The sequence below is a fragment of the Eulemur rufifrons genome, chromosome 19 (assembly GCF_041146395.1).
Source record: "Eulemur rufifrons isolate Redbay chromosome 19, OSU_ERuf_1, whole genome shotgun sequence".
In the NCBI taxonomy this organism is placed as follows: domain Eukaryota; kingdom Metazoa; phylum Chordata; class Mammalia; order Primates; family Lemuridae; genus Eulemur; species Eulemur rufifrons.
The window spans coordinates 41,720,263-41,747,560 of record NC_091001.1 but is presented as its reverse complement, the minus strand read 5'-3'; the positions used below and the strand labels follow the sequence as shown (position 1 = coordinate 41,747,560).

Genomic DNA, 27,298 nt, shown 5'->3' with positions numbered 1-27,298 from the left:
CTAAAATAAGGAGTGGCATACAAAAACACAAATGAATCAATGCAAACAGTCCAGAAACATATTCACAGATATGTGAGAATTTAGTATCTGTTAAAATGGTACTTCAAATCAGTGGAGAAAGAACCAGTCAACCCTACCTAATTTTAGAACAAAAAGAAATTCTAGAAGTATTAAAAATTAAAACTATTAAAAAGTATTTTAAAAACTTTAGAAAATATTTTTGTAGTTCTTGAGATGATAAGGCCTTCCTAAACAATAATCAAAACCCAGCAGTCAGGGAAAAAAAAAAAGGACTGGCAAATTTAACTACATAGAATTTTTAAATTTTGGTAAAAAAATTTTTTAAATTGACTTTTTTATTGGCACATAATAACTGTACATATTTATGGGGTACATGTGATATTTTAATACACATATACAATGTGTAATGACCATCTCAGGGTAATTGGGATATCCATCACTGCAAACATTTATCCTTTCTTTGTGTTGAGAACATTCTGAATCTTCTCTTCCAGCTATTTTGGAAGCTACAATAAATTATTAACTATATTCACCCTACTATGCCATCAAACACTACAACTTATACTTTCTATCTACCTGTATATTTGTACCCATTAACTAAACTCTCTTTATCTTCTCCCCTCTACCCCTCCCAGCCTCTGGTAACCACCATTCTACTCTCCACCTCCATAGGATCAACTTCTTTGGATTCCAAGTGAGTGACAATATACGATATTTGTCTTTCTGTGCCAGGCTTATTTTACTGAACATAACATCCTCCAGGCTCATCAATGTTGCTGCAAATGAAGGGATTTCATTCTTTCTCATGGTTGAATAATATTCTGTTGTGTGTATATATACACACACACTATATTCTCTTTATCCATTCATCCATTGATGGACTCTCAGGTTGCTTTCAAATCTTGACTATAGTGAATAGTGCTGTGATAAAAATGGAAATACAGGTATCTCTTCAACATACTGATTTTGTTTCTTTTGGATATATAGCCAGCAGTGAGATTGCTTGATCATATGGTAGTTCTACTTTTAGTTTGGTAAAAAAAAAAAAACTTTTTTAAAGGTATGAAATAAATTATGTGTGTGAAATTTTTAAAAGAAATAAAACATGAGAAATAATGTAACTTAATCCTTAGAACAGATACATAAATATAATGTCAAGTCAAAAAGCTTTCAAATTATAAAATAAGAATGTCACTTTTTCCATTGCATTTAATTACATGAAGTTTAAAGTAGAATTAAAATCCTAATCAGTAGTAAATCTAATACCTTTGCTTCTTCAAGTTCCTTGTCAGCGGTATCCACCACAAAGTTCTTCTCTTTTTCTAGTTGCTCTGCTAGTTGGTCAATTTTAATCAATTCTTTACAAAGATGCTCATTGTGGCTGGTTAAATCATCTACTTGACTGCTTACCACCTCCTTACTATCCAAGAGTTTCCTAACATATTCTTCCAAGTCATGATTTGTCTGTTTGAGATCTTCAATCTGTTATAATTAGAATGAAAATAATCACATTAAAAGATTTCCTTAGCTTCCGAGAGCAACTAGGTAACTGGAATCAGAAAGGGAGATGTGCTCCCCTGGCAAGGAGACTTAACTGTATACCTTTTTGTGCCTTCTGAATTTTGTACCATGTGAATGTATTACCTATTTGAAAAAATATGCTAAACGAAAATTTTTAATTTTTATAGCAATATCTTTCAAGACAATTTATAGTTTATTAAAAATAGAACTGTTACTATTGATGTTTAATCATGCTATTAGAAAAATGGCCAAATATTTATATCTGCAACAAAGAAACCATGGTTTTGAAATTAATTTTAATAGATTAGTATCATTAAGATTCTTCAGAAAGAAATCTCTAATTATTATCAAAATATATTAACTCTTTAGAAAAGTCCTTTTGAACATATCAGTAACTTACTTGACTAAGCTAAATACCAAATCAATCAAGTATTTGCTGACTAATGTGGAGGATCACAGCTTTCCCTCACAGCCCTCTATCAAATCATCAATGGGTGAAGGCTCTTTTCTATCATGAAGGTATCCAAATGCCTTTAAAGAAAAAAAATCATTAGACTCATTGAACAACGATTATGATAGGAACAATGTTAAATTCCAAAGATACAAGGATAGATTAGGTACCTGCCCTCAGAGAATTTTTTGTTTACTTGTGGAGATACAATATGTTAAGTGCAATAACAGAAATATCTATAAGATAAAGTGGTGGCACAAATACTTTTCCATAGCACTTGCTTCTCAATGTGTATTTAACAAATACCGAGCACCTACTGTGTTCAAGACACTGTGTTGTTACCCAGTAGAGGATGCATAAAAACAGAAGTCAAGCCTTAGTCTTTTAGGAGCATCTAAAATTGCTAAATCACTGACCTCTTAGTTCTAACATTGTTCTTGCCCTGACCTGGCCCTTTTCAAACAACAGTAGAGATATCTTCTTCTAAGCCATCAAAATCAACAAAGTTGTCTTTAAAAATATAAACTTTATCTATAATTTAACACTTATATAAGAAATATCCTGAAGGTCATGAATTATTTTTAACTAAATATGCTACAATGCCACTTATTATATCCAAAAAATAGCACACCAAGGGGCACAATAAGTCATTATTTTAATCCAAAATTTGCTTTGGTATTTTGTAAGGCACACTAACTTATGAGATTTAAAGAGTTTCAATTATCAAAACCAGCAAACAAAATATTTGAAAAATTTTAAAAATACAAAAACAGTAACTATAAATGTGCTATTTCCTTAGTTGAGTCTTTTACCACAACTGGCCTGAATTTTAGCAATACCTCCTACTCTCTTCTTTTGTCCTTTTCCCATATACTGCTAAAAATTCTTCAAAAATGCAAATTTCATTTCATGCCCGTAACTTTATGGTACCTCATCATATTGAGAATAAAAGGGGAAAATGACAGTTATGACCCCAACTCTACTCATTTGTCCAGCTTAACTTCTCACCATCCTCTTAAGCTCCAGACATGCTATGAGAAACAATTTCACTGAACTCATCTAAAAACTTATTTTAGGGAAGTTATTGAAATGTTACATACTACATATCACAGAACTGCCTTTGAGAATCCTCAGGGAAAACTTTGCTCAGTCCCCAATTTCAGGGAAATATATACTCCTTTTGAATACTCTAATGACCATAAGTTATTTAACCAATATTTCTTTTTGCCTTTGCCTCTGGGAATTTTAAAGCCAAATCTGCAGCCCTCTTCTATCAACTTGTACAGAAACCATGTGCAATGATCTGTTTGTTATTCTCATCCCAGGCTTTCACTGTTTATTTTCCCCTACTCTGATTTCAGCTTTCATTTTTTTTTTTAAACAAACCAGAGGATGTGGGGTAAACAGATAAACTTCAATTTATCTATCTACATGCTGTTTGTCTTTGTTCGTGGCTTCTACTGTGTCACATTTTTCAGCAACAAGAGTGCACTGAAAATGTTTGTTAACCTCCCACTGCGTCAGGAGAGTTTAAATGCATCTCCTTTCCCATATGTGCTCCCGTGAGGCCTCTTATATATAATAGCTTTATCTTAGTATCTTACTAGTATATTAAAATCATTTCCCTGTCCCTTCCACTAAATTCTAAGTAACTTAGATCTTATCTCAAAAAAAGAAAAAAAAGAGGTATATCTTATTTCTGTATAATTTATTATGTATCTCACACATAGTGCTCAAATTGTTAAATGAGTAAACAAAATTATCAATAAATAAACACTCCCCTCACTTCTGACATCAAATCCTACTTTTACTCAATTCCAAGACAAAAATGCTTTAGAAGAAGCAGTCTAGAGCAGCAGAAAGGATGTGACTTAAGTTTAAATCCTGTTCCAGTTCTTCACCAGTTACGTAATCTTAGACAATTTACCATATTTTCTTGGTCCTAAGAGATGCACCTGACTTCAGAAAAAAATAAATGTGAGCCTCTTGAATATCATGTTAAATGGACAGAATACCTATAATTTTCAGAGTTGTAGTTAGAGATTATATTAATACAAAAGCTCAAGTAAAATTTCTGATAGGCACAGAAAATGTAGTTTTTTAAAAACTTTATTTTTAAATAACTAAAGATACACAGGTTGCAAATGTAGTATAGAGACGTCTCATGTGCCCTTTACCCAGTTTCCCCCAATAGTTGCATCTTAGTTATAATATCAAACCCAGGGATTTGACAATGATACACTGTATATAGTGTTTATATCACTTTCTCACATGTGCAGATCACTGTAACTACCACAGCAAGATACAAAGCTGTTCCATCACCACAAGACTGTTCTCCTGCTATTCTTTTACATTTATATCCTGTCCCTCCCCACCCTCAACGGTTAGCAACCACTAATCTGTACAATTTTGCCATTTTGAGAATGTTAAATAAATATCATACAATATGTAATATTTTGAGATTTTTTTTCACTCAGCACAATGCCGTTGAGATCCACCGAAGTGGTTATGTGGATCAATAGTTCATTCCTGTTTATTGCTGACTAATATTCCATAGTATAGATTATCACAGTTTAACCATTCACCAATTAAGGGAAACCAGTTGTTTCCAGTTTGGGGCTACAACAAATAAAGCTGCTATCAACAACTTAAAACAGGTTTTTCAGTAGATATGTTTTCATTTCTCTGGAATAAATGCCCGGGAGTGCAATTAATGGGTTGTACCACAAATATATGTGTAGTCTTATAAAAAAATTGCCAAATTATTTTTCAAAGTGGCTGCACAATTTCATATTCTCACCAAGAATGAGGAGTGATCCAATTTCTCCTCATCCTTGCCAGCATTTGGTATTGTCTCTATTCTTCTATTTTAGCTGTTCTTATGGCTATATTGTTATTTCATCATGGTCTTAATTTGCATTTCCCTGATGTTTAGAGAGGTTGAACATCTTTTTTACATGCTTATTTGTCAACCACACATCCTTCTGTGAAATATTTTCTTACTTACTTTCTAATTGTATTGTTTGCTTTTTAAATTTTGAGTCCTCCAAATGATAAGACAGATATAAGTCCTTTAGCAGATATGTGGTTTGTAGCTGGTCTTTTCATCATCTTAACAAGGTTTTTCACAGAGCAAAACCTTAAATTGTGATAAAGTCTAAATTATCAATTTTTTCTTTCATGAATCACACTTTTGGTGTCAACCTGAGAGGTTTTCAGGTCTATAAACCCTCGACCTAGCTGTATCATATTTGAAATTAGTTTCTTATAGACAGCATATAGCTGGGTCATGCTTTTTAAATAAATTATGCCAGTCTCCCCCATAACAATAAGATGAAATAAAAAATAAATAAATAAATACTTCCTTCAAAAGAAAAAAAAAATTATGCCAGTCTCTTTTAGTGTATTTAAACTACAGTTAATGAAATTATTTAAATATGTTAAGGCTTAAGTGTGACTTGTTCTCTGTTTTTCCTTTCTGTTTTGTTTTTGCTGCCTTCCTATGGGTTACCTGAACATTTTTTATAATTGTATTTTGATTTATTTATAGTGTTTTTGAGTGTAACTCTTGGTATTTATTTTTCTTGTGGTCACTCTAGGTATTACATTATATATACATAACTTACCACAGCCTACATTTTACCAGTTCAAGTGAAAGGGGAGAAACCTAACCTCCATATCCCTTTACTCTCCTCTATTAATAATTGTCTTAAAGAATTCCTCTACATGCATTGAGAACCGTATTTGACAAACATAATTTTGAAAACTAAAAAAAATGGAAATTCTATTGCATTTACCTATTTTTTAAATCTATTTAATATACACTGTTCTTTCTTCCTACTGTTCCAAGATTACTTCTTTTATCACCTCCTTTCTGGTTAAAAAAAAAAAATTCCTTTAGCTATTCTTTTAGGGTAGCTCTGCTGGCAACAAATTTTCTTAGTTTTCCTTCATCTGAGAATGATTTTCCCTTCGTTCCTCAAGGATACTTTCTCTGAATACAGAATACTAGGTTGATAGTTCTTTTTTTCGAGTACTTGAAAAATGTTGCACCACTTCCTTCTTATCTCCACGCTTACAGATGAAAAAAATCTGCTATCATTTGAATTGGTGTCCCCTATGGGTAACGCATGGTTTCCCTCTGGTTGCTTACAGAATTTTTTCTTTCCTTAGTTTTCAAAACCTTCAGTATGAAATATCTTGGTGTGGATTTCTTTGGGTGAGTCCTGTTAGGTGTTCACTTACCTTCTTTAATCTGTTTTATATCCTTGTGCCAAATTTAGGGAATTTTCAGCCATTATGTCTGAATATTTTTTCAACTCCACCCTCTCTCACCTCTTTCTGGGATTCCAATGACCCAAATGTTGTATCTTTTGCTATAGTTCTACCTGTCCCTGAGACTCTGCTCACTTTTTTATCAATCTATTTTCTCTCTAAGGTAGCAATCTATTGGTCCTATTCTCAAATTCACTGTTCCATTCCTCTCTCTTCTCCATTCTATTGAGAACGTTGAGTTTTTAATTTGCTACTGTATTTTTTGAAGCTTTTTGTGTCAAAATATACATAAAATTTACCATTTTAACCATTTTAAGTGCACAATTCAGTGGCATTCAGTATATTCACAATGTTGCACAGCCACCATCCCTACCCATTTCCAGAATTTTTTCATCATCTTCCCCCAAAAACTCTGTATCCATCAAACAATAACTCTGTCTCTATGAATTTGCCTATTGTAGGTTTCAGTGGAATCAAACATTTGTCTTCTTGTGTCTGGCTTATTTTATTTAGTGTAATGTTTTTACGGTTCATCCATGTTGTAGCATGTATCAGAATTTCACTCCTTTTTAAGGTTGAATAATATGCCATTGTTAAGTATATACCGCATTTTGTTTACCCATTCATTTGCTAATGGACATTTGAGTTGTTTTCACCTTTTGGCTATTGTAAATAATACTGCTATGAACATTTACATTTTTCTATTTGAGTTCCTGCTTTCAATTCTTCAAGACTTATACCTGGGAATGGAAAAGCTAGATCATACGGTATTCTATCTTTAACATTTTGAGGAACCACCAAACTGTTTTCATGACTGCACCATTTTACATTCACCAGTAATACACAAGTGTTCCAATTTCTTTGCATCCTCACCAACACTCATTATTTTCCATTATAACAGCCATCCTGATGTGTGTGAAGTAGCATCTCATTGTGGTTTTGATTTGCATTTCCTTAATGGTTGGTGATATTGAGCATCTTTTCATCTGCTTGTTTGGCCATTTGTACATCTTCTTTGGAGAAATGTCTATTCAAGTCCTTTGCTCATTTTTGAATTGGATTTTGTTTGAGGGGGATGTTAGTTGCAGTCCTTTATATATTCTGAATATTAAACACTTATCAGATATATGATAGAAATATTTTCTCATATGTATTTAATAGAATTTTTTTTAGCACAGTTTTAGTTTTACAGAAAAATTGACTAGGAAGTACAGAGTTCCCACATACCTCCTTCCTCTCCTCTCCCTCAGCTTCCTCTATTATTTACACTTTGTATTAGTGGACTTACAAATTACCTTTGTTATAAATGATGAAACAATACTGATACATTATTAACTAAGGTCCTCAGTATACATTAGGGTTCACTCTTGACGTACAGTCCGTGGGTTTTGAAAGATACAGAATGGCATGTATCCACCATTACTATATTATATAGAACAATTTCACTGCCCTAAAAATCCTGTGCTTCATCTACTCATCCCCTCTCTTTCCAATCCCCAGCAACCACTGCTCTTTTTATCTTTTTATGGTCTCTCTAGTTTTGTCTTCTCCAAAATGTCACATAGTTGGAATCATACAGTTTGTGGCCTTTTCAGGGCCACAGCAACAGCAGTATACTTTTGAAGTTTCTCTGTGTCTTTTCGTGGCATGATAGTTCATTCCTTTTTATCACTATATACTATTCCATTATACGGATATACCAGTTTGCTTATCCAATTATCTACTGAAGGACAATTTGGTTGCTCCTAAGTTTTAGCAATTACAATAAAGCTGCTATAAATATTTATGCACAACTTTTTGTGTTGACTAGTTACTTTTAGTTCTAAAATTGCCACTTGGTTCTTCTTTATATCTTTTATTTCTTTGCTGAGACTTTCTATTTTTTCATTTGTTTCAAGCATGCTCATAATTGCTTGTCAAAGCATTTATATGACTGCTTTAAAATCCTTGCCAGATAATTATAATATCTGTTTCATTTCAGTGGTAACTTCTCTTGATTTTTTTCTCAAATCTTCCTGATTCTTGGAATGACAGGTGATTTTTTTTATTAAGATCTAATATCAAAAGACTATGACATACGTAACCTAAACATTTGTACCCCCATAATACGCTGAAATAAAAAAAAAAAAAGAACTGTTAGGAAGTCAGATTTTTCACTTGTGCAACAGTCTATGAGCTCATTTGCTTCCTGCAGTCCGTTAACTGAATAAAAGGCGTTTGTAAGTAAAAAAAAAGATTATGGATCTTATGTTTTAGGAGACCTCCTATGACACATTACTCCAGCTAAAAAAGGGGGACATTGCCTTATTACTGCTAGGTGGGGGTGGAAGTCCAGTTTTTCTACTTGGCCTCTGTTAACACCTGGGGAGGGTGGGGCTCCTAGCTACTGCTATGCATGGGTAGTTCAGGCTCCCCACAAGGCCTCTGCTGTTACCACCATACCTGGGAGGAATAGAGGCGCCTCGTAACTGTTCCATGTGACCTTCATTGATAACATGGGTGGGTAGACTTGTTACTGATGAGAGGTGGTCTCTGCACTAGGTCTCCTCTGACACCACCCCAGCAAGAAGCAGCACCTCTTGGGTGGGGGCAGCACTATAGGGTGGGAGTAGACATCTTAGCTTCTCATGTGGTCTTTCCTGACACCATGGTATTCAGGGCCTCCTTATCCCCTGGTGAGAATAAAAGTCCTTGTTCCCCACTTAGCCTTCTTTGAAATCACCCTGGTGGGGGTTGGTAGGAAAATGTGGGGTGAGGCACAATTGGCACTCCTGTTAGAGAGTGGCGAGAGTAGAAGTCAAGGCTTTTTACTTGGCCTATGCTGGCAGGAATGGGGCTATAGCTTCCTCTGTAGTATAATGGGCAGTTATCAGCTAAAAGTTGTTTGCCTTGCTAGGTTGCCCCTTTCCTGGTCCTTTGGCTAGGAGGGATGGCTTTTCTGGGGTCTTTTTTGTTTGTGCCCATTGTCATTTCCCACTGACAGTTTTTCCAACACCCTGTCCGGGATACATAGGGTAAAAAGAAATCCAGGAACTCATTAACATGTTGTTCTTTGTTTCTTGAGGTTCCTAGCCAGTGTTCCTTCTTCTCTCCACCTTTTGGAGTCTTTTAACTTTTGTTTTATGAATAATGTTCAGAGTTTTAACCCACACTTAGTGGGAAGAATAGTAAAAAGTAAGACTACTGTCCCTTTCTAGAAAAAGAAGCCTATTAATAGCCTTTATTAATAGCTATACCACATGTCAGGAACCAGGAGAACAGGAATAATACTGAACTTGTAGTTCAGAGAATCGAGTTCAAATCCTAGCTAACCTTAAAGTTCAGACAAATCTTAGCTGTCACTCGTTAGCCTAGTGTCATAATTAACCTCTTGGAACTTCAGCTTCCATGTCTGAAAATGGAAATAACATCCATTTTTTCACAAGCCTGGAGATGATTAAGATGATATACTTGAAAACACATGACCCAACACCTGGCACATGGTTTGCACTCACTGACTTTGAAGCTATGTTTATCAAAATAGTTAAGATAAAAATTGAATGATTTTAGATCCATAAGAGTTAAACAAGCTCTGAATTAGTAATTATTTATTCTCCATCTTCTTGTTTTAAAATATGCTCTCATCCCAAATTAATTCAGGAAAATATGCTGTAACTAGAGGTAACCTGTAATTTAAGTGTAGCGATGAATCTATCTTGGTTTCTCACTTCTTGTTCTAGCTGGAGAGTATTCTGGTATTTTTCAGCTTCAGAAACTGGAGCCCCTAGACCAAAATCATGTTCTTTGGTGGTAACCTAGTGGAAAGAATGAGAAATAATACAGAAGCATTCAGTTTAAAACAGCTCTGTGATTTCTCACAATAATCAATAAATTTTGAAAATATACAATATTCTTAGATATGTTTTCTATTGTTTTTAACCATTTCCCACCAGCCAAGAGGATTTCATTAAGGTTACTTCCTTAAAATTTTGTTATAAAGCTTTTTATGTTTTCCAAATATAAAACTGTGATATTGAAGATGCTTTTCAAAGAAGATATGCCCTGTCCTAACCCCTTGATAATCATGGTTCTACAGAACTATGGGTCAGTAGCAAATACTGTTTACCTGTAGGCCTGTGTTGTTCAACATGGTAGCCATTAGCTACATGTTTGCTGTTGCTATTCTATACTAACAAAAAGATTTGCTACCCATATCACAAAGAGCTAGTTTCCCTAATACATAAATAAGTCCTATAAATAAAAAAGAAAAAGAAATACTCTAATAGAAAATTGGCAAAGAATATGGACATCTATAGAAATGGATCTTAAAAATATTTAAAGATGTTCAGTTTTACCCTTTAGAATGATACAAATTAAAACAAGACTGAGATACTCCTGTTTAACCATCACAACGGCAAAGATCAATAAGTTGGATAGATAACACAGCATCCTTATACATCACTGGTGGCAGTATAAATTGATACAATATTTATGGAGAATAATTGTATAAAATCTATTTTACAAATGCACATAGCTTCTGTTCAAATAATATCATATCTAGGAATTTTGACTACAAATATATTTACACATGTTCAAAATAACAAATGTTAAAGATTTTTCACTTCAGCACATTATACATACTATTCTGTGTTGTGCTGTTTTACTTGACAAGGTATCTTAGAGATTGTGTAACTTACGGAAACAATTATTTTCTTTCCCTGCATCAAGGATACCATTATGTTAATTATGTTAAAAGAGAATTTGCTACAAGCATCCAAGATCTTTCCTCAAAACATAGCTGCTGCTGGACACAGTGGCTCATGTCTGTAATGACAGTATTTTGAGAGGCTGAGGCAGGAGGATCACTTGAGCCTAGGAGTTCAAGACCAGCCTGGGCAACATAGCAAGACCCTGTCTCTACAAAAAATAAAAAAATTTAGCCAGGCATAGTGGTACATGCCAGCTGGTAGTCCCAGCTACTTGGGAGGCTGAGGTGGGAGTATCATTTGAAACCAGGAGTTCAAGGCCACAGTGAGTTATGATCGTGCCACTGCACTCCAGCCGGGGAGATAGTAAGACTTTGTCTCTAAAAACAAACATACAGCAAAAACAACAAAAAAACCCACATAGCTGCTGTTCTCCAAAACTCTCACTCAGGGTATTTACTGACATTGTCTCACACCCTGTGAAATTCAGCACTTAAGCAGGCTGACAGATTTATTCCCTTTTTTTCCTTCCCCTAAACAAGACACAAATCTGCTTTTTTCTGTTCTTTATTCCAACAGTTACTGCCTCAACTGGAACCTCAGCATTAGCTCTCACAGAGTATTTCAAATTATGAATAATTTAGAACTTTATGGGCTAGGCTGAAGTACTACTATTTCTTACATAATTTCTGTTGAAGAATGTGTTCCTGGTTATAAACATTTGACTTAGAACAGAATAAAATGACTCTTCACTATAGCAGGGCTTTTCAAATTTTACTGAACATACAAATCACCTGGGAATCTTGTTTAAATGCATATTCTTATTTACAATAGGCCTGAGATTCTGCATTTCTAAAAAGCCACTTTGTGATCCCAATTTGGTTAGTACAAGGACAAGTTTGAATACCAAGGATCTATTAAATTAAAATCTAAACCTGCCCAACATTCAGAGTTCTTCATAATTTGGTTCCTTCCCACTTCTCCAAACTTATCTCCTTGATATCTCCAAGAACCCTCTACTAAAGACAATCTATGTTGGGAACCGTGGCTCACACCTGAAATCCCAGTGCTTTGGGAGGCCAGGACAGGAGGATCACTCGAGCCCTGGAGTTTGAGACCAGCCTGGGCAACATAGCGAGACCCTGACTCTACAAAAAATTTGAAAATTAGCCAGGGATGGTGGTACATGCCTGTAGTCCTAGGTACTCAGGAGGCTAAGGTGGGAGGATTGCTTGAGTATAGGAGTTCAAGGTTGAAGCAAGCTATGATCATGTCACTGCACACACCAGCCTGGGTGACAGAACAAGACCCTGTCCTTAAAAAAGAAAAAAAAAATCCACTAGTCTACACATTCTTAATATATACACGCAGAAGATATTATCTCCTGCTCATGAGCCCTGCCTTCACCCTTTTTATCCATTTAAATAAAGACATTTCTAAGGCTCAGCTTGAAATCCACATTCTCCAGGTTTTCTTTCTCCATTATATAATGATCACTTCTTCATTGAGACTTCTGTATACATTGATTATAGAACAATTTATGTAGGTATTTATTTTTTTCTGGATATGTCTTCACACATTTATTAGAATCTTAAGAACAAGAAATGTCTGAAAACGTTCTGTATCTCCACCAACCTACACAGAGTTCTCTATGTATTAATAATAAGAAAGAGTCAATAAAAATTTCTTGAGGTTGATAATGAAGCAGTGTGCTAAAGAAGGCAAAATTGAACTTTCCTTCTTCTCTTTGGCAAACTGAACAGTCAAGTGGGAATTCCAAAAAATTATCAGGCCAGTCTAGGAACTAAAAATAGGAAGAGGACATGAGTCCACCTGGCAATTGTGAGCAATCGTGTTGGAGTTGCCACCTTTCCTCTAGCTTTGGAGGCAATATCACTGCAAAATTACTATCTGAATTCCTATGCCTGGCCTGCCAGTTTCCCAGCCTCAGGCCACCTGAGCATCTTTCACATTCCTGTGACCTGTAATATTTGTTAGAATGAAACTTGTGTTCCTGTACAGATCTCAAAGAATGCAAGTGAGAAGTACTTTCGCTCCCAATTGGGAAGTTACATAGCAGAATGCTGAAGAGCATGTATTTTGGTATTAGACTGCCTACATTCATGATCCTAGTTCAATGCTTCTTAGCTGAGTGACCTTAGGCAAATCACTTCTCTGGCTATGGCTTCGTCATCTATAAAATAATAGCACCTGCCTCATAGAGTTATGTGATGATTAAATGAGTTAATATATATTAAAGCATTAGAAGAGTGCCTGGCACATGAAAAGCTCTATATATATTATTTACTATTATTGCTAATTCCTCTCACTGAGTCCACTTATATAATCGGCTATCAAGTCCTACTGATCTTTTCACTAAAGCTTCTCTCAATTACACTTCTTCTATCTCTACTGTCACGGTTTTAGTTCATGCCATCAGACTGTCACAGTCACATGTATTCATTTAAACAAATTTATAAATAGCTATAAATAAGAATGAACCAATAATATTAGCTTCTGGGGATAAAAAGATGGAAAACAAACAGAATCCTATAATTTCAACCCTAAACCAGTCTAGGGAAGTCCAGAACAAATATATCAGAAATTACAGTACAGCATGATTACTGCCACATCAGAGCAATGCACATAGATACTAAAGGGGATACTGAGAAAAGGGCCACAAAAAAGTATTTCTGACTTCTGCTTCTCCCCAAAAGACTTAGGATCCACTCTCCATTCTACAAGAACTAAGAACATACCTCTATTGGAGCACTTAACATATTATATTGCAATTATGAGATGTTCACAGCCATGGCAACTTTAACATGTCTAAAACAGACCTCTTAATTCCCCCACCTGCAACCCTGATCTCAACCCTCTCTCCACTATGTTCCTTCCCTGTCTTCTTATATCAAATGGCACCATCATTTGCACAGGCAGTTTCCCAAGGTAAAAAAAAATGAGGAGTTGGGCCATGTGTGGTGGCTCACACCTACAATCCCAGCACTTTGTGAGGCCAAGGTTGTGGGGGATTGGTTGAGCCCAGAAGTTCAAGGCTGCAGTGAGCTATGAGTGCACCACTGTACTTCAGCCTGGGAGACAGAGCAAGACCCTGTCTCAAAAAATAAAAAATAAAAAAAATAAAAATAAAACCTGAGGAATTACCTTTGATTTTTCTCTTTCCTTTACTCCCATCTAATCCATTAGCAAGCCTTGTTGGTTCTACTTCCAAAATATATCCTAAATCCATCCCCTTGTCTACATTTTTATTACCACCTCCCTCATCCAAATTACCATAATCTCCCACCTAGAATACACTGCAGGAGTTTCCTACTGGTCTTTCTGCTTCTACTGTTGCTCCTACAACCTGTTCTCCACACTGAAATCAAATCAATCACTTAAAATAATGCTATCTTGCTCAAAAATACTCCAATGACTTCCCAATGCAATTAGAATAAAATCCAAACTTTTTAAGGCCCTATATGATTTGGCCCCTGCTTTCACTAAAAAGATCTAGTGCTCTCTTCTTTGTTCACTCACCAGCTTTATTGGTTTTCTTTCTATTCTTCTAATGTGCTCCTCTGGTCTGTATGTTTTTGTCTCCCAAAATTCATGTTAAAATCCTAACTCCCAAAGTAATCATATTAAGAGGTACAGTCTTTGGGAGGTGACTAGGCATGATCTTTATAAAATAGGCCCCAGAGAGCTCCCTCATCCCTTCCAAAATGTGAGGACACAGTCTGAAGGTACTGTCTATGAACCAGGAAAACAGGCCCTTACCAGACACTGAATCTGCTGGCTTCTTGATCTTGGACTTCCCAGCCTCCAGAACTGTGAGAATTAAATTTCTTTTGTTTATAAGCTACCCAGTATATGGCATTTCGTTATAGCAGTCCAAATAGACTAAGACATTTACCAATCTCATTCCACTTCAAGTCTTCTGCCTTGCTTTCCCTCTCTCAGGAACACTTTCTCCCCAGCCTTCTGCATGGCTGGCCCCTTCTCACCATCAGCTATCTGGCTGAAATGTTAGAGGGTCTTCCTTGACTTCTTACTTAAAGTAGACTCTCTCTCAGTCACTCTCCCATTAGGATATTTGTACTTATCACTACTTGAAATTATATCATTTACTTGCTCACTTGTTTATTGTCTGTCTCCTGCTACTAGAACTTAAAGATCTAGGCTTTTGTCTAGTCACTATTAAATTCCTAATGCCTTAAAAGTGACCATCACAAAGTTGGGACTCAATATAAAACATTTCAAAACAATGAATTTGGATGATTCAAAAAAAGCAGTTTTCAGTGGGGGGGTAGAGTGGAAGCAAGTCTGAAGAGGACTAATGAATGAAAAAACAGAAAATATAAACTTCTTTTAGGAAGCATGATTGTAAGAGGAAGAGAGATAGAGGGAAAGGCAGAGGAAAACCAAGGCTGTGGAAGGGTCATTAAAAGAGGAGAAAAACTTATTTCTTAATTCTGTTTACTTCAAGGACCCCTTTCAGAATCAAACAAAAGCCCTGGTTCTCTCCTTAGAAAAATGCAAATACACCTTCACAAACAATTTCAGGTTATTTAAGATTCCCTAAGGTCCTTGGACTCCAGGTGAAGAAGTCCTACAGTATAGAAACAATGAAGATTCCTAAGACATAGGTTAATATTAATTGATGGACAAAGCTGAGGCAATAAGAGGAAACCCAGGTAAAAGAGTGTGCATTGTCTTCTGAGACAAGAAAGAGAAAAGCAAGGATAAGTGAAGATTTAAATAAGACTAGATAGAAATTTGAAGAAATTTCTGTCTGGTATAATTTAAATTTTTCAGTGAAACAGAAGATAAGATCATATGCTAAAAAATATCAGTGTTGAGCAAAATATAAGGCACATAATATGAGCTTAACAATGTCTATTGAATATTTTGACAGAATAATGGAAAACACTGGAGTACTTTTGTGGAATTTTGAAATCTGATTCTACAAAAGCTCAACTAGAATTGGGTTTTTGTACTCTTTTTTTAAAAACTGCCTCCAAAAATTTAGATTTATAGACACTTTGAAATAGAAAGGAATAGCCTCACTAACAGAAGCATGTGGAAACCCACACAAAATTTTATGAATAATTTTGAGAGGATTTCATATTTATAATAAAAATAAGTGAATAAATATTTTGGGAATTCACTTTAAACAAAATAATAAAGTCACACTGTTTAACCTTTCTTAAGAAAAAGAACCTCTCCATCCATTCCATCCAAACCCTTCTCTTCCACCCAAAGCTCTTCTTTTTTCAGCAATCCAGACTATAGTGTAAAAAAATAACTTGTCTCTTCAAAGAAGCATAAAACAATGGCCTTAGGAGAAGTAGTGTTGTTTATCAAGCTCTCTCAGAAATATAAAAAAGGGTTAAAGAGTTGTTTTCAAGAAGATTTTCTGGACTAAAGTAATTTCATAATACAACAGACCAACGTTATAGCACAACTAAGACAAAAAGACCTACCTTACTAAGTAGCTTACTTCAAAAGATTTTCCTGGGATATTCATATAAGAATATTCATAGCATTGCCATTCATAAGTGCCAAAAATTGTAAAAACATAATGTCCACCAACAGTAGACTAAATTGTGGTACACTATTAAACAATGGAACTAAAACAATCACCAAACTAAATACTATAAGCAATAAGAATAAACCTTAGAAACAATGTTTAGTAAAGAAGAAAGATATAAATGCTCAGTGTAATTCCATTTACACAAAGTTCAAAAAACATGCCAAACTATAATGCTCATGTTCACACACAAACATGGTGAAACTATAAGAAAAAAAACAAGGAAGTGGCTATCCCTGGGGAGAGGAAGGAACATGTAATTTGAAAAGGGATAAATAATAACACCTGCTCTAACTGCCTTTGTATATGGAGGACTTTAAAATCAAATCATCCTAGGCTGGTCCAAGCAACTGAAAAAGACGACAGAAAAGAGAAACCAGAGAATCTACAAACCTGATTATATTTTGGGTTGCAAGTAGTGATTTTACTTCAGAAGGTAACCAAAATGAGAAATATTATGGAAGCTGCCATTAAATAATGCCAAAGCTTAGAGTTTAAAATAAATATTTCATTAATGTACTTTCCTAGTTCCACCGAATTAAGACTAAAGTTTGGTTCATTGATGAATTAAAATAAAAACAAGAATTCCTTTTGTCCTGGAAACAGATTTGAATTGACACCCTCCTTTTATATTTATAACTAATCTATTTTATTCTACTTACAAACCAATTTTTATTCTATTCATTTCCTTACAGGTAAACGAAGTGTACTTGAAATGCTGAAAACCAGTAGAAAAATTAAAACAACTAATATCTGGGGATATAAGGGCCTTGAATTGAAAAAGGAAAATGCTGGGACACTGTCATCTATGGAAACTTTCCTGAAGCCATGATCCTTGATTTTATTTGGGTGGGGGAAAAGTATTCCGATGCATTTTTAGGTATCAGGTCCATGACCACATAGTTATCCAACTTAAGTCTCAAATATTTTTTTCAAACAAAAGCCAGCTTACCCTGCCTTTCCTGTGTACAATTTCTACTGAACTTATTTATATGAGATTTTCACGCAACTGTCTAAGTAATCTTGGATCTCCACCAAAGCCTACAAAGAAGAGGCTCACAAGTGAGAGAATGGAAGTCAGGAAGAGCCAGGCTGAATTCCCAAATCTCTGACTTCCAAATTTCTCAACTCCACTCCAGAGCGTTTCTAAACAGAAAAGTCCCCCTCAACAACCAAGCAGGAAGCGAAGCGGTCACCATAGGAACTGGGCGCAACCCTAAACCCCCAAGAAACAACAACAAGGGCAAAGTTTGCTCCTGCAGGGCTTCCCCGGCCCGCAACTCTGCCCGCTACAGCCCCTCACAGCAGCTCAGGCGGCGAATACCCACCTCCGAGCACCCACAGCCCCAAACCTGCCACACCCGCCCCTTTGCAGCTGCCTTCCAGGAGACCGTCCCCAACCCGGCGCATCTCCGCTGCTTCTACCTGGAGCTCCGGGTCCCTCCCCACGCTTCTCGGCCCGCTGTCCTCCCCAAAGCTCATCCCTGCGACTGCTGGGCTTCGGCCTCCGCCTGGGATCCGCCTCCCTCCCCGTCTCCATCCTCCGCCCCTTTCTCCTCCCTTCCCACCCTCAAGTCGACTTGGCTCCGCCCTGGCGGAGTTGGAGGAAGGCGGGACCCCACTGGAAGGAGGCCGGGGCGGTTAGCGCCGGCCGGCGCCGCCGTCGGCCCCGCCCTCACGCTCTGTACCTAAGGGGGGGCTCGTCTTCCACCTCCCTGGCGCCTCAGCTCCGCTTCCGTCCCGCGCGCCCCCAATGCCCGTGCGCACGCGTACCAGGCTCGACACGCCCTCTCGCGGGGACTACAAGCCGTGCGCGCGCAACCACGCACCTAGCGACGCGTACATCTACCTGCCTGCTTTACAGGGCGCTTGGGACGGGCCTTTTCCAGGCCCATCCGCGCCGCGCAGGCGCACTCTCACGCAGCGCCTTGCCGCCGCGAGCGTCCCGTCTCCTAGTAACCAGTCGCGAGCCCCTTCTCCCACGAAGTGTTTCTTACTCCCAGCCTGAAGCTGCCGCACCTGGATGGAACGCGCATGTGCAGGGCGGTCTCTCGCCACGCCGTCTTCTTTCAGCTCTTGAACACCTGCTTGCTGCGCAGAGGTGGTTCTGTGCCACTTTTCCCAGGGAGAAGACATTGTTGTGGACGCACGTTCAGTGAACCACTTACTCCCAGAGCTGCTCTTGGGCGCAGCTCCTGCCGCAGCCAGGGACCCTTTTTGAGGTGAGCCTTCCAAGCAAGTCCTGTCTTGTGCCGGCCTGTCCGGGTGAGCGCGGGCAGCCTGCAGTGTGGGGAGCCTGTGGAGCCATGGCCTCGATGAGCTCTGCAGGATCAGGGTTGAATTGGGAAGCGGCAGAACTAGCAATGAAATACCGGCAGATTCCTGACTGGTTTTCATTCATCACATGTCAGTCTTTCTGCAAGTACTCTTTCCAGAAAAAAAGCTGGTGATGATTGACAAAAAAAGGAAAGGGTATACAATCTCACTTGATATTCAATCATGTATTGATTGTTTTGGGGTTTAATACCATTTAAACTTGCCTTTTCTCAATTAGGAGCCTTCAGTCTGAGAACATTCATTTAACTTAACCAGTGTAATGTTTTTGGCCATCCAACTATGTTAAAATTAACTACTGTTACCTTAAAGTGCAGAAATGAGCTTTTTAGTGAAAAAGACTGAACACTGCATTATTCCACCAATTTTTTGGAGCCTGGCTTGGAAAAAAGTTGTCTTCTTAAATATTTCTTAACATCTAACATGTTCCACCCTTCTTAAATAACCCAAGAGCTTCTGAACGATAATGGTGACGTTATCTCCCTGTCTTTTCCTACAGATAACACAGGTATTAGGTTTTTACAGCAATCCTCTGATGATCTTGATCCAGTATAAGTCTGTGCATTTCAAAAGTAAGCTCACATTTGAGGAGAGTATTCCTGTTTTTGCCAGGTAAGTACTCATTTATTTCCACAAGATATCATTGGCAAGGATATACAATTTTTATGTCACAACAAATTTCTTCATAAAAGTACATTTATATATAGGTCCCTTGTTTTTCCAATCTCTCTTCTGATTTTTTCATCAGTTTGTGTTGTTCACATTCTCATATTTTGTAGCATTTATGTTGAGATACATACTTTGTACATATTAACTAGATACTAAAAAATCAAATGTTCCTGTTATTTTAGAGAAAGAGATTAGAGGACCCAAGGAGGATATCTTTTCTGAAATATAATTATTCCTAATTGATAAAATAATTAACAAATATGGGCTGTCAAAGACCATCCTGAAAAGTTATGTTAAGGAGAATAATGTATAATCTTGTCACCTCTTTAGATACTAACATTATTTTGAACACAAGAGTCTCATTATCTAGCATTATTGAAAACAAATAGGATATAATGTACTAACTTTAAAACTATAATTTGGAGTTGAAGACTTGGGTAGGGGTTGGGGGATTATTAATATACGAAGTAGGAAAGTACTTCCCTTAGGGACAGAATAAGAACAGTTTAAGCACTTACGTATGCCACCTAGATGTTACTGAAGATTCTTTGGAAAGAATTTAGGGAAAATATCATTTGAAGACCAAAAGAGAGTGTAAAGATTTTTCTTTCTTTTCCTGTCAAAGGCTGTTGAATTCCTCTTCTAACCTGAGAAAATGTAAAAATGTCTTTCCCTCTATGGAAGCCCAGGGAGTGGTATGTGCCTCATATTGTCCCAGCTAAACCCTGTATAGTGTCCCTGCTCTCTCTCTCTTGTGACAGACACCTTCTGTGGAGTTCTAAGGTCTGAGTTTTTTAGTCCCTTACCTCTATTTTGCCTTTTTTTTTTCCTGTCCCCTTCCTGGTCCCCTCAAAAAAAAAAAAAATTCGGGACTCCATATGTTAAGCTACTTGATGTTGTTCCACAGCTCACTGATGCTCTGTTAATTTTTTTGTTTTCTTCTTTTTTATTTTATTTTTTTTTTTCCTGTTCATTTTTAAAAATTAGTTTCCTCCTCATGTTGAGGCTGGAAAATTCCAGGCAATGAGCACTCATAGGGCTTACTTTATTCCTTTCTCTCAGGGATCACTCTCCTGCACTACCTACTGTCCAGTGTCTAAAAATCATTGTTTCATGTGTTTTGTCTGTTTTTTTAAGATGCTTAAGGCATAAGGATAAATCTGGTCTCTGTTACTCCACCATGGCCAGAAGCAGAAGTCTACTAGCTCTTTATATTCTCAGCCCCCATGTCACTAATTATCCCAACAGAAGTTGTTTGCAATTCACAATTGCTTCAGATTGAGGAAACTGTAACTGCAAAGGCCCTGAAGCAGAAGAGGGTTTGGCATAGCACAGGCTTGTGGAACAGCAATGAGGCCACAGGGCTGAGGCAGAATGAGGGAGAAAGATAGGACAGGGTGTTCACTGGTATGTTAGTTTCCTATTGCTACTGTAACAATTTGTCACAGACTTGGTAGCTTTAGCAACACAAATTTATTCTCATAAAATTCTGGAGGTTACAAGTCCAAAATGGGTTTCACTGTGCTAAAATCAAGATGTCAGCAGGGCTGCATTCCTTCCAAAGGCTCTAGGGAGAACACATTTTCTTGTCTTTACAGCTTCTACAGGCCCACATTCCTTGGCTTTGGGTCCCAGTCTATCTTCAAAGCCAACAATAGCCAGTCAAGTGCTTCCCACATTGCATCAGGCTAACACCAAAATTTCTGCCTCCCTCTTTCACATATAAAGACTTTTGATTACATTAGTTCTACCCACTTAATCCATAATAATCTTCCCACCAAAGAGTCAGTGGATTAACAACCTAAATTTCCCCTTGCCGTGTAACATATATTCACAGCTTTTGGGGATTAGGACATAGACATCTTTGGGGGCCATTATTCTACCTACCACAGCTGGGACTGGATATGTAGAGAATTTGGCTTTTGCTCTGAGATGGGATTGATGTGATCTGGCATGTGTTTTAAAAGGCTCAAACCAGATACTGCTTGAAGAATATACATTAGGGAGGGATGGGCAAGGGTGGAAGTAGAAACAGAATTCGTTGACAGATTGGATGTGGAATATAAAATAAAGAGGAGTTAAGAATGACTCCACCAGCAGTGCAGAAGGTTTCCTGCCATCCTACATTCTCCTTATACTCCACCAGCAGTGCAGAAGGTTTCCTGCCATCCTACATTCTCCTTATACTTGATACTATCCGCCTTTCTAAATTCTTACCATTCTGTTGTTTGTAAACATGCATTTCTCTAATTGCTAGTAAATTTGAATATCTCTTTATGTACTCTTAATCTATTTGGGATTCCCTAGTCTGCAGATTATGCCTTTATATCCTTTGCCCATTTTTCTATTGGGGTTTTCTTTTTCCTTGCTATTTTGTAGGAGTATTTTATTTTATTTATGTATTTTATTTTGTTTTATTTTATATTTTATTTTATTTTAATTAGTGATAGGGTCTCATTCTGTCACCCAGGCTGGAGTGCAGTGGTATGATCATAGCTCACTGTTATGTCAAACTCCTGGGCTCAAGTGATCCTTCCCCTTCATCCCCTCAGCCTCCCGAGCAGCTAGGACTACAGGTATGCATCACCATACCTGCCTGATTTTTTTTTCTTTTTGGTTAGAGAGAGATGGGGTTTCACTGTGTTGCCCAGGCTGGTCTCAAAGTCCTAGCCTCAAGCCATCCTCCCACCTCGGCCTCCCAAAGTGCTGGGATTTCTTTTTATATTCTGAGGAGTTCTTTTTATATTCTAGCTATTACATCTCTTGTCAGCTTGGACATAGTAAATATCTCCTGCCAGTCTATCTTTTTGTTTTTTTTCATTGAATAGAAATTCTTAATCATGAGTAATTAAATCCATCTATTTTCCCATTTTTTAAGCTTTTTAGGTCTTATTCAAGAAATCCTTCTCCACCCAAAGGTTACAAATACATTGTCCTACATTTTTTCTATTGCATTTGTAGTTTGACCATTCACATGTAAAATCTTTAATGCATTTAGACTCCACTTCTGTATATAAGGATCCTGCTTTACTTTTGTCTACATAGTAGAGCCAGTGTTCAAAATACCATCATATTAAACTTAGTCTGCTCTAGCTCCTTTGCCTTATAGTGTTACCTGTACCATATGTGAGGTTCTTGAACATACCTAGGTCTAAGCTGCAGCTCTGTCATGTTCTATTGATCGTTTATTTGTTCCTGTATGAGATTGTTTTTGTTACTTTGACTTTGTAACGTATCTTAATATCTAGTAAAGCAAGCCTCTATGTTCTTTTTGTCCAAATTAATTTAGCTCTTTATGGACTTTTATTCTTCCATGTACATTCAAGATTTCTTCTTAAATGGCAACCTGAGTGCCAGTCCAAAGATGCTCCTAATAGACCTGTTCACCTTCATGTCCTCAAGACTCTGGGGAAGTTAAGGTGAGACTCACAGGGCCAAATCTACCCTATTGTATTTGGTTCCTCTTCAGTAGCTCTATTAGATTGAAGGTTAATGTGCAAATTGATAATTATATGTTAGCATTATTTGCTTATTGATTTCAAATGCCATATGTTGTTTTATAGAGTTTTGTTAGTGTTTTTTAAAACTTTTTTCCAATTTTGCATTTTGAAAAAGTTGTAAACCTACAGAAATGCAGCAATAATATGCTAAGCAAATTTTTATCCTTTACCTGCTAGATTCAATAATTGTTAACATTTTGCATATTTTACTTTCTCTCTGTATCTATGTATTGCTAAACAATTTGAGAGCAAGTTGCAGACATGATCCTTCACCCCTATTTCAGCATGTATTTCCTAAGAACAAGGACACTCACTTATATAACCACAATATAATTATCACATTCATGGCATTTAACATTGATGCAGTATTATTATCTAATAAACCATTCATCTCCAAATTTTCTGCTTGTCCAAGTAATGATCTTTCTATAATATAGTACATCCCCTCTCCCAATTCAGGCTCATTTATTGCATTTGGAAATCATGTATCTTTAGCCTCCTGAAACATTTCCTCAGCCTCTCTTATCTTTCATGATATTGACATTTTTAAGTACAAACTATTTGTTTTACAGAATGTCTGTCAATTTGGGTTTGTTTACTCAAGATTAGATTCAAGTTATACATTTTTGACAGAACTGTTTCCTTTTTAATTAAAGAGGAGAAACCAAAGAATAGAATAAACTCAATTTTATTCATTTGAAGGCAGTACTGGATATTTCTTTTATGAAGAAGAAACATTAATCTTCCAGTTCCAAATCTAAAAAAGAGATATACCTACATTTTAGAATTTCACCAGAGATCTTTTAAAAATTTAGCTTAGTTGTATTTGATTCCCAGAAAGCCAAATCTATATTATTTATCTAATTGTTATATTAATAACATTTGAATAACTACTATATTTAGGATACTATAGTAGGCCCAGGACTCTGTTCTGTTATAAACACTGATAATCACAAATACGGATAAACAAGGTTTCAAGATGATTCTTTCGAAATTTTCAGTCAATAAATGATTAGGGCTTGATGGGTATGGAATTGGAAACTATCAAAAAATACCACAGTAGCTAAATATTAAAGAAATAATACATTCTAAAAAGTGGGCAAGTGCTTTCATTCACGTTGGTGGAGTCTGCTCCAGCTCTCAGGTTGCTGGTAGAGCATCTTCAGCAGAACATTATTCTCCAATTAGCACTGCAAGGAGCCTGACCCTTCTGTCATCCTGGTTAACTCTGCCTAGAAAATTTCTGCCCATCTTTCAAAGTGCAAGCCTGACCTAGACACCCCTCCTTTGGGAAACTTTCCGAGGCCTCCTTGCATGTTCCTCTCTCTTAACAGATTGGGCTTCCTTAATAACAAGTACTGTGTCTTTATTGGATATCTTTATTTTTTGCAGAACACTTTGCAGAGTTCTTGGCCTTCTGTAATTTCTTTTTAATCCATTAATATGAATTAAAAGGTTTTGCTAGCAAGAATGATAGAAAAGACTAAGAGAAGTTCTATTATTTTCTGAAAAGTAATAAAACATAAAATTGGGCAAATTTCTTTTAAAAAAAGACTTTCAAAGGAATCTATAGAACCTGCAAACTTTCCCACAAAGAAAATGTATACACTGAAAGTTGGAAGGCAATTTTACTTTATATTGTTAGCATCTCCATGACATTTCATTCTATAAACATTGCCACGAAGTTAGTTGAAATTCCTGTTGTATTCGCTTATTACCTATCTTTTTTTTTTCCAGTAATCAAGTTGAAGAAACGTTTCCACTACTTAAAAAGATACTTTCAAACTACCTCGATATTTGTTCAGCTATTGCAATGGGATTTTCACTTAGTAAATCTGCTACTCAGGTGTCTGCCATGCATGGGAATTCAAAAGTGGACGATCACTTAATGCAAGGGACTGAGAAAAGCAGGCTGGAACCAGTTACTCAGTTATTTCAAAACACCAAGAAAATAAGATTAGAAGACACAAACCAAGAAAACTTTACAAGGATTGAAGGGACTGGCACGGGATCTCTTTCAGAGAAAGCCTTGGGCTCGGTGGTGTATGTTATTGAAAGTGATGGAATAGAAGTGACAGATATGGAATAAAGTAATTTGTACATATTACCAAAGAAACCAAAAATTGCTTTTGATTACGAGGTGGTGTTGAATAAGAACTTAATCTTATTAGGAAAACCTAACAAAATGAAGGAAGACTATTGCTTTATTTTTCACTATTTATGAATCATCTTAGACTGCATTTTTTGATTATGCATATTCAAAAGGCAGTTGCTTTAGGGACGAAAAGTCTTCTAAAACTCAAAGCAGATTTCCCTGATACTATATTCTATCCTTGTTAAAAACCAGAGTTTTTAAATAGCAGTATTTATATGGCACCAAAACATTCTGATTTTAATATATTTCTTTAACAAGTGTTTTTTAAAAAAAAAGTGTCCAAGCAATTTGACATCAATATTTCATATAATTTCTTGTGTACCAGTTTTGTATGTTACATATCCAGCTGGGAATTTTTCTGTTGGTTACTTTACTTTCCTATATTTTGCATCTCTGTTCTGTAAAGGATCAGTACAGATAAACTCTGTAAAATACTGGTAAACTGCATATCTTCAGAAGCATTTCACATTTTAAATCTTTTTAAAACTATTTTCTGCCACATTGATTACATTTTAGAGTTAGAAAATAGTTCTTTCCAAGTGTAGTAGTTTATCTTGCAGATGCCCCCATTTTATACCACCAATATTTATTTATTTATTTATTTATTTATTTTTTGAGACAGAGTCTCACTCTGTTGCCCAGGCTAGAATGAGTGCCGTGGCGTCAGCCTAGCTCACAGCAACCTCAAACTCCTGAGCTCAAGCGATCCTCCTGTCTCAGCCTCCCGAGTAGCTGGGATTACAGGCATGCACCACCATGCCCGGCTAATTTTTTCTATATATATATTTTTTAGCTGTCCATATAATTTCTTTCTATTTTTAGTAGAGATGGGGTCTCGCTCTTGCTCAGGCTGGTCTCGAACTCCTGATCTCAAACGATCCGCCCACCTCGGCCTCCCAGAGTGCTAGGATTACAGGCGTGAGCCACCGCGCCCGGCCCCACCAATATTTAATATGAGAAAAACAGTCTAGTATTAAAAAACCTTGTTGTATGTATCAGTTATTAAAATATCTGATAGTTTGAAACAGCAGTATTGTCCCAAGTAATGTTGGATGAAATTAAAATCATTTTGTATCTGGACACATGAATATGTTACTGTACTTTAACATTTAATGACTACCTCTAATGCCCAATTGCATAATCTCCTTAATATTAATTAAAGAAAAACAAAGAGGAAAGGGCATCATCTTTTGGGGGAGGCAATATTTTACAAATCAGAAAGATACTACACAAATGTATGTGGGGAATATTTAGACTAGAATAAAAAAATTATTGAATACAATAAGACAATGCTTTTTGACATAATTCTTTGGGAGAGCAAAAAATACACAAATCATCCATTTGTTCATCTAGGCTGGCACTGTGCTTGGTGCTGGAGATATAGTAGTGAATAAAAATAGCTACTGCCTTGATAGTGCTTTCTGTCTGTCTACCAGAAAAGACAATATTATACAGTAATTATACAAGGTGCAAATTGTGATGTGCCATAAAGAAAAAGTAAAGAGTTCAGAGAGACACAACAGGAGGCATAACACATAAACATGATTTTAATTGTGGGAACTAAGAAGGCTTCTCTGGGGACATGACATTTATAACTTTTGCAGTGACATGGTTGTCCAAGTGAATGACAGCAATGGTTATCAAGGTGGAGAGAAGGGGATAGAGTTGGCAGGGTGAAGTTTGGCAGGGTGTAGCGGTGGTTTGGAAGTGGAAAGTGAGGATGAAAAAAGGGTTTCAAGCAAAAAAAAGCTAGATGCATGGAGGTTCCTTGGGGGAAACAGTGAGCTCAGTAGCAAGATTTTTGGACAGAACAGGTTTCTAAGACAGTGGTGTGTGTGGAACTTAAAATATAAATTTTTAAGTTGTATACAGAAATGCTATTTAAAGCCACGGGAATTGCTTAAGGAGAACATATAGTGTGAGATAAAGACCTGAGGAACTCCTAACATTTAGGGGCTGATCAGAGCAGGGCAGCTGGCAAAGGGGACTGAGGAGTTGACAGTGAGGCTGGATGAAAACCAAGACAGGGTAATGTCAAAGTTGCTCACAGGAGTTCTTCCAGGTGCGGGTAGTCAACTGAATAGTCAGATGAGA

General features: G+C 36.7%; 2 protein-coding genes across 4 annotated transcripts in view; one reads left to right on the top strand and one right to left on the bottom strand.

The window, feature by feature from the left end:
* TSGA10 (testis specific 10) overlaps nt 1-18,591 on the bottom strand; it is a 95,226-nt gene extending 76,635 nt beyond the window's left edge. The window contains exons 1-3 of one of the 3 annotated variants that reach the window (XM_069494328.1): nt 18,320-18,591; nt 9,934-10,062; nt 1,288-1,503 (exon numbers count right to left, since the gene is read on the bottom strand). The gene's annotated coding sequence lies outside the window, so the exon portion shown is untranslated. Of the gene's footprint in view, nt 1-1,287; nt 1,504-1,942; nt 2,074-9,933; nt 10,063-18,319 lie in introns of those variants that run through there. The other 2 variants (XM_069494330.1, XM_069494329.1) reach the window with 2 other exon arrangements.
* Nucleotides 18,592-24,837: 6,246 nt separating this feature from the next.
* Nucleotides 24,838-25,138, top strand: C19H2orf15 (chromosome 19 C2orf15 homolog). Its single transcript, XM_069495351.1, has one exon. It carries the CDS (start codon nt 24,863-24,865, stop codon nt 25,136-25,138), a length of 276 nt encoding a protein of 91 aa, XP_069351452.1. The 5' UTR covers nt 24,838-24,862.
* Nucleotides 25,139-27,298: the final 2,160 nt, after the last annotated feature.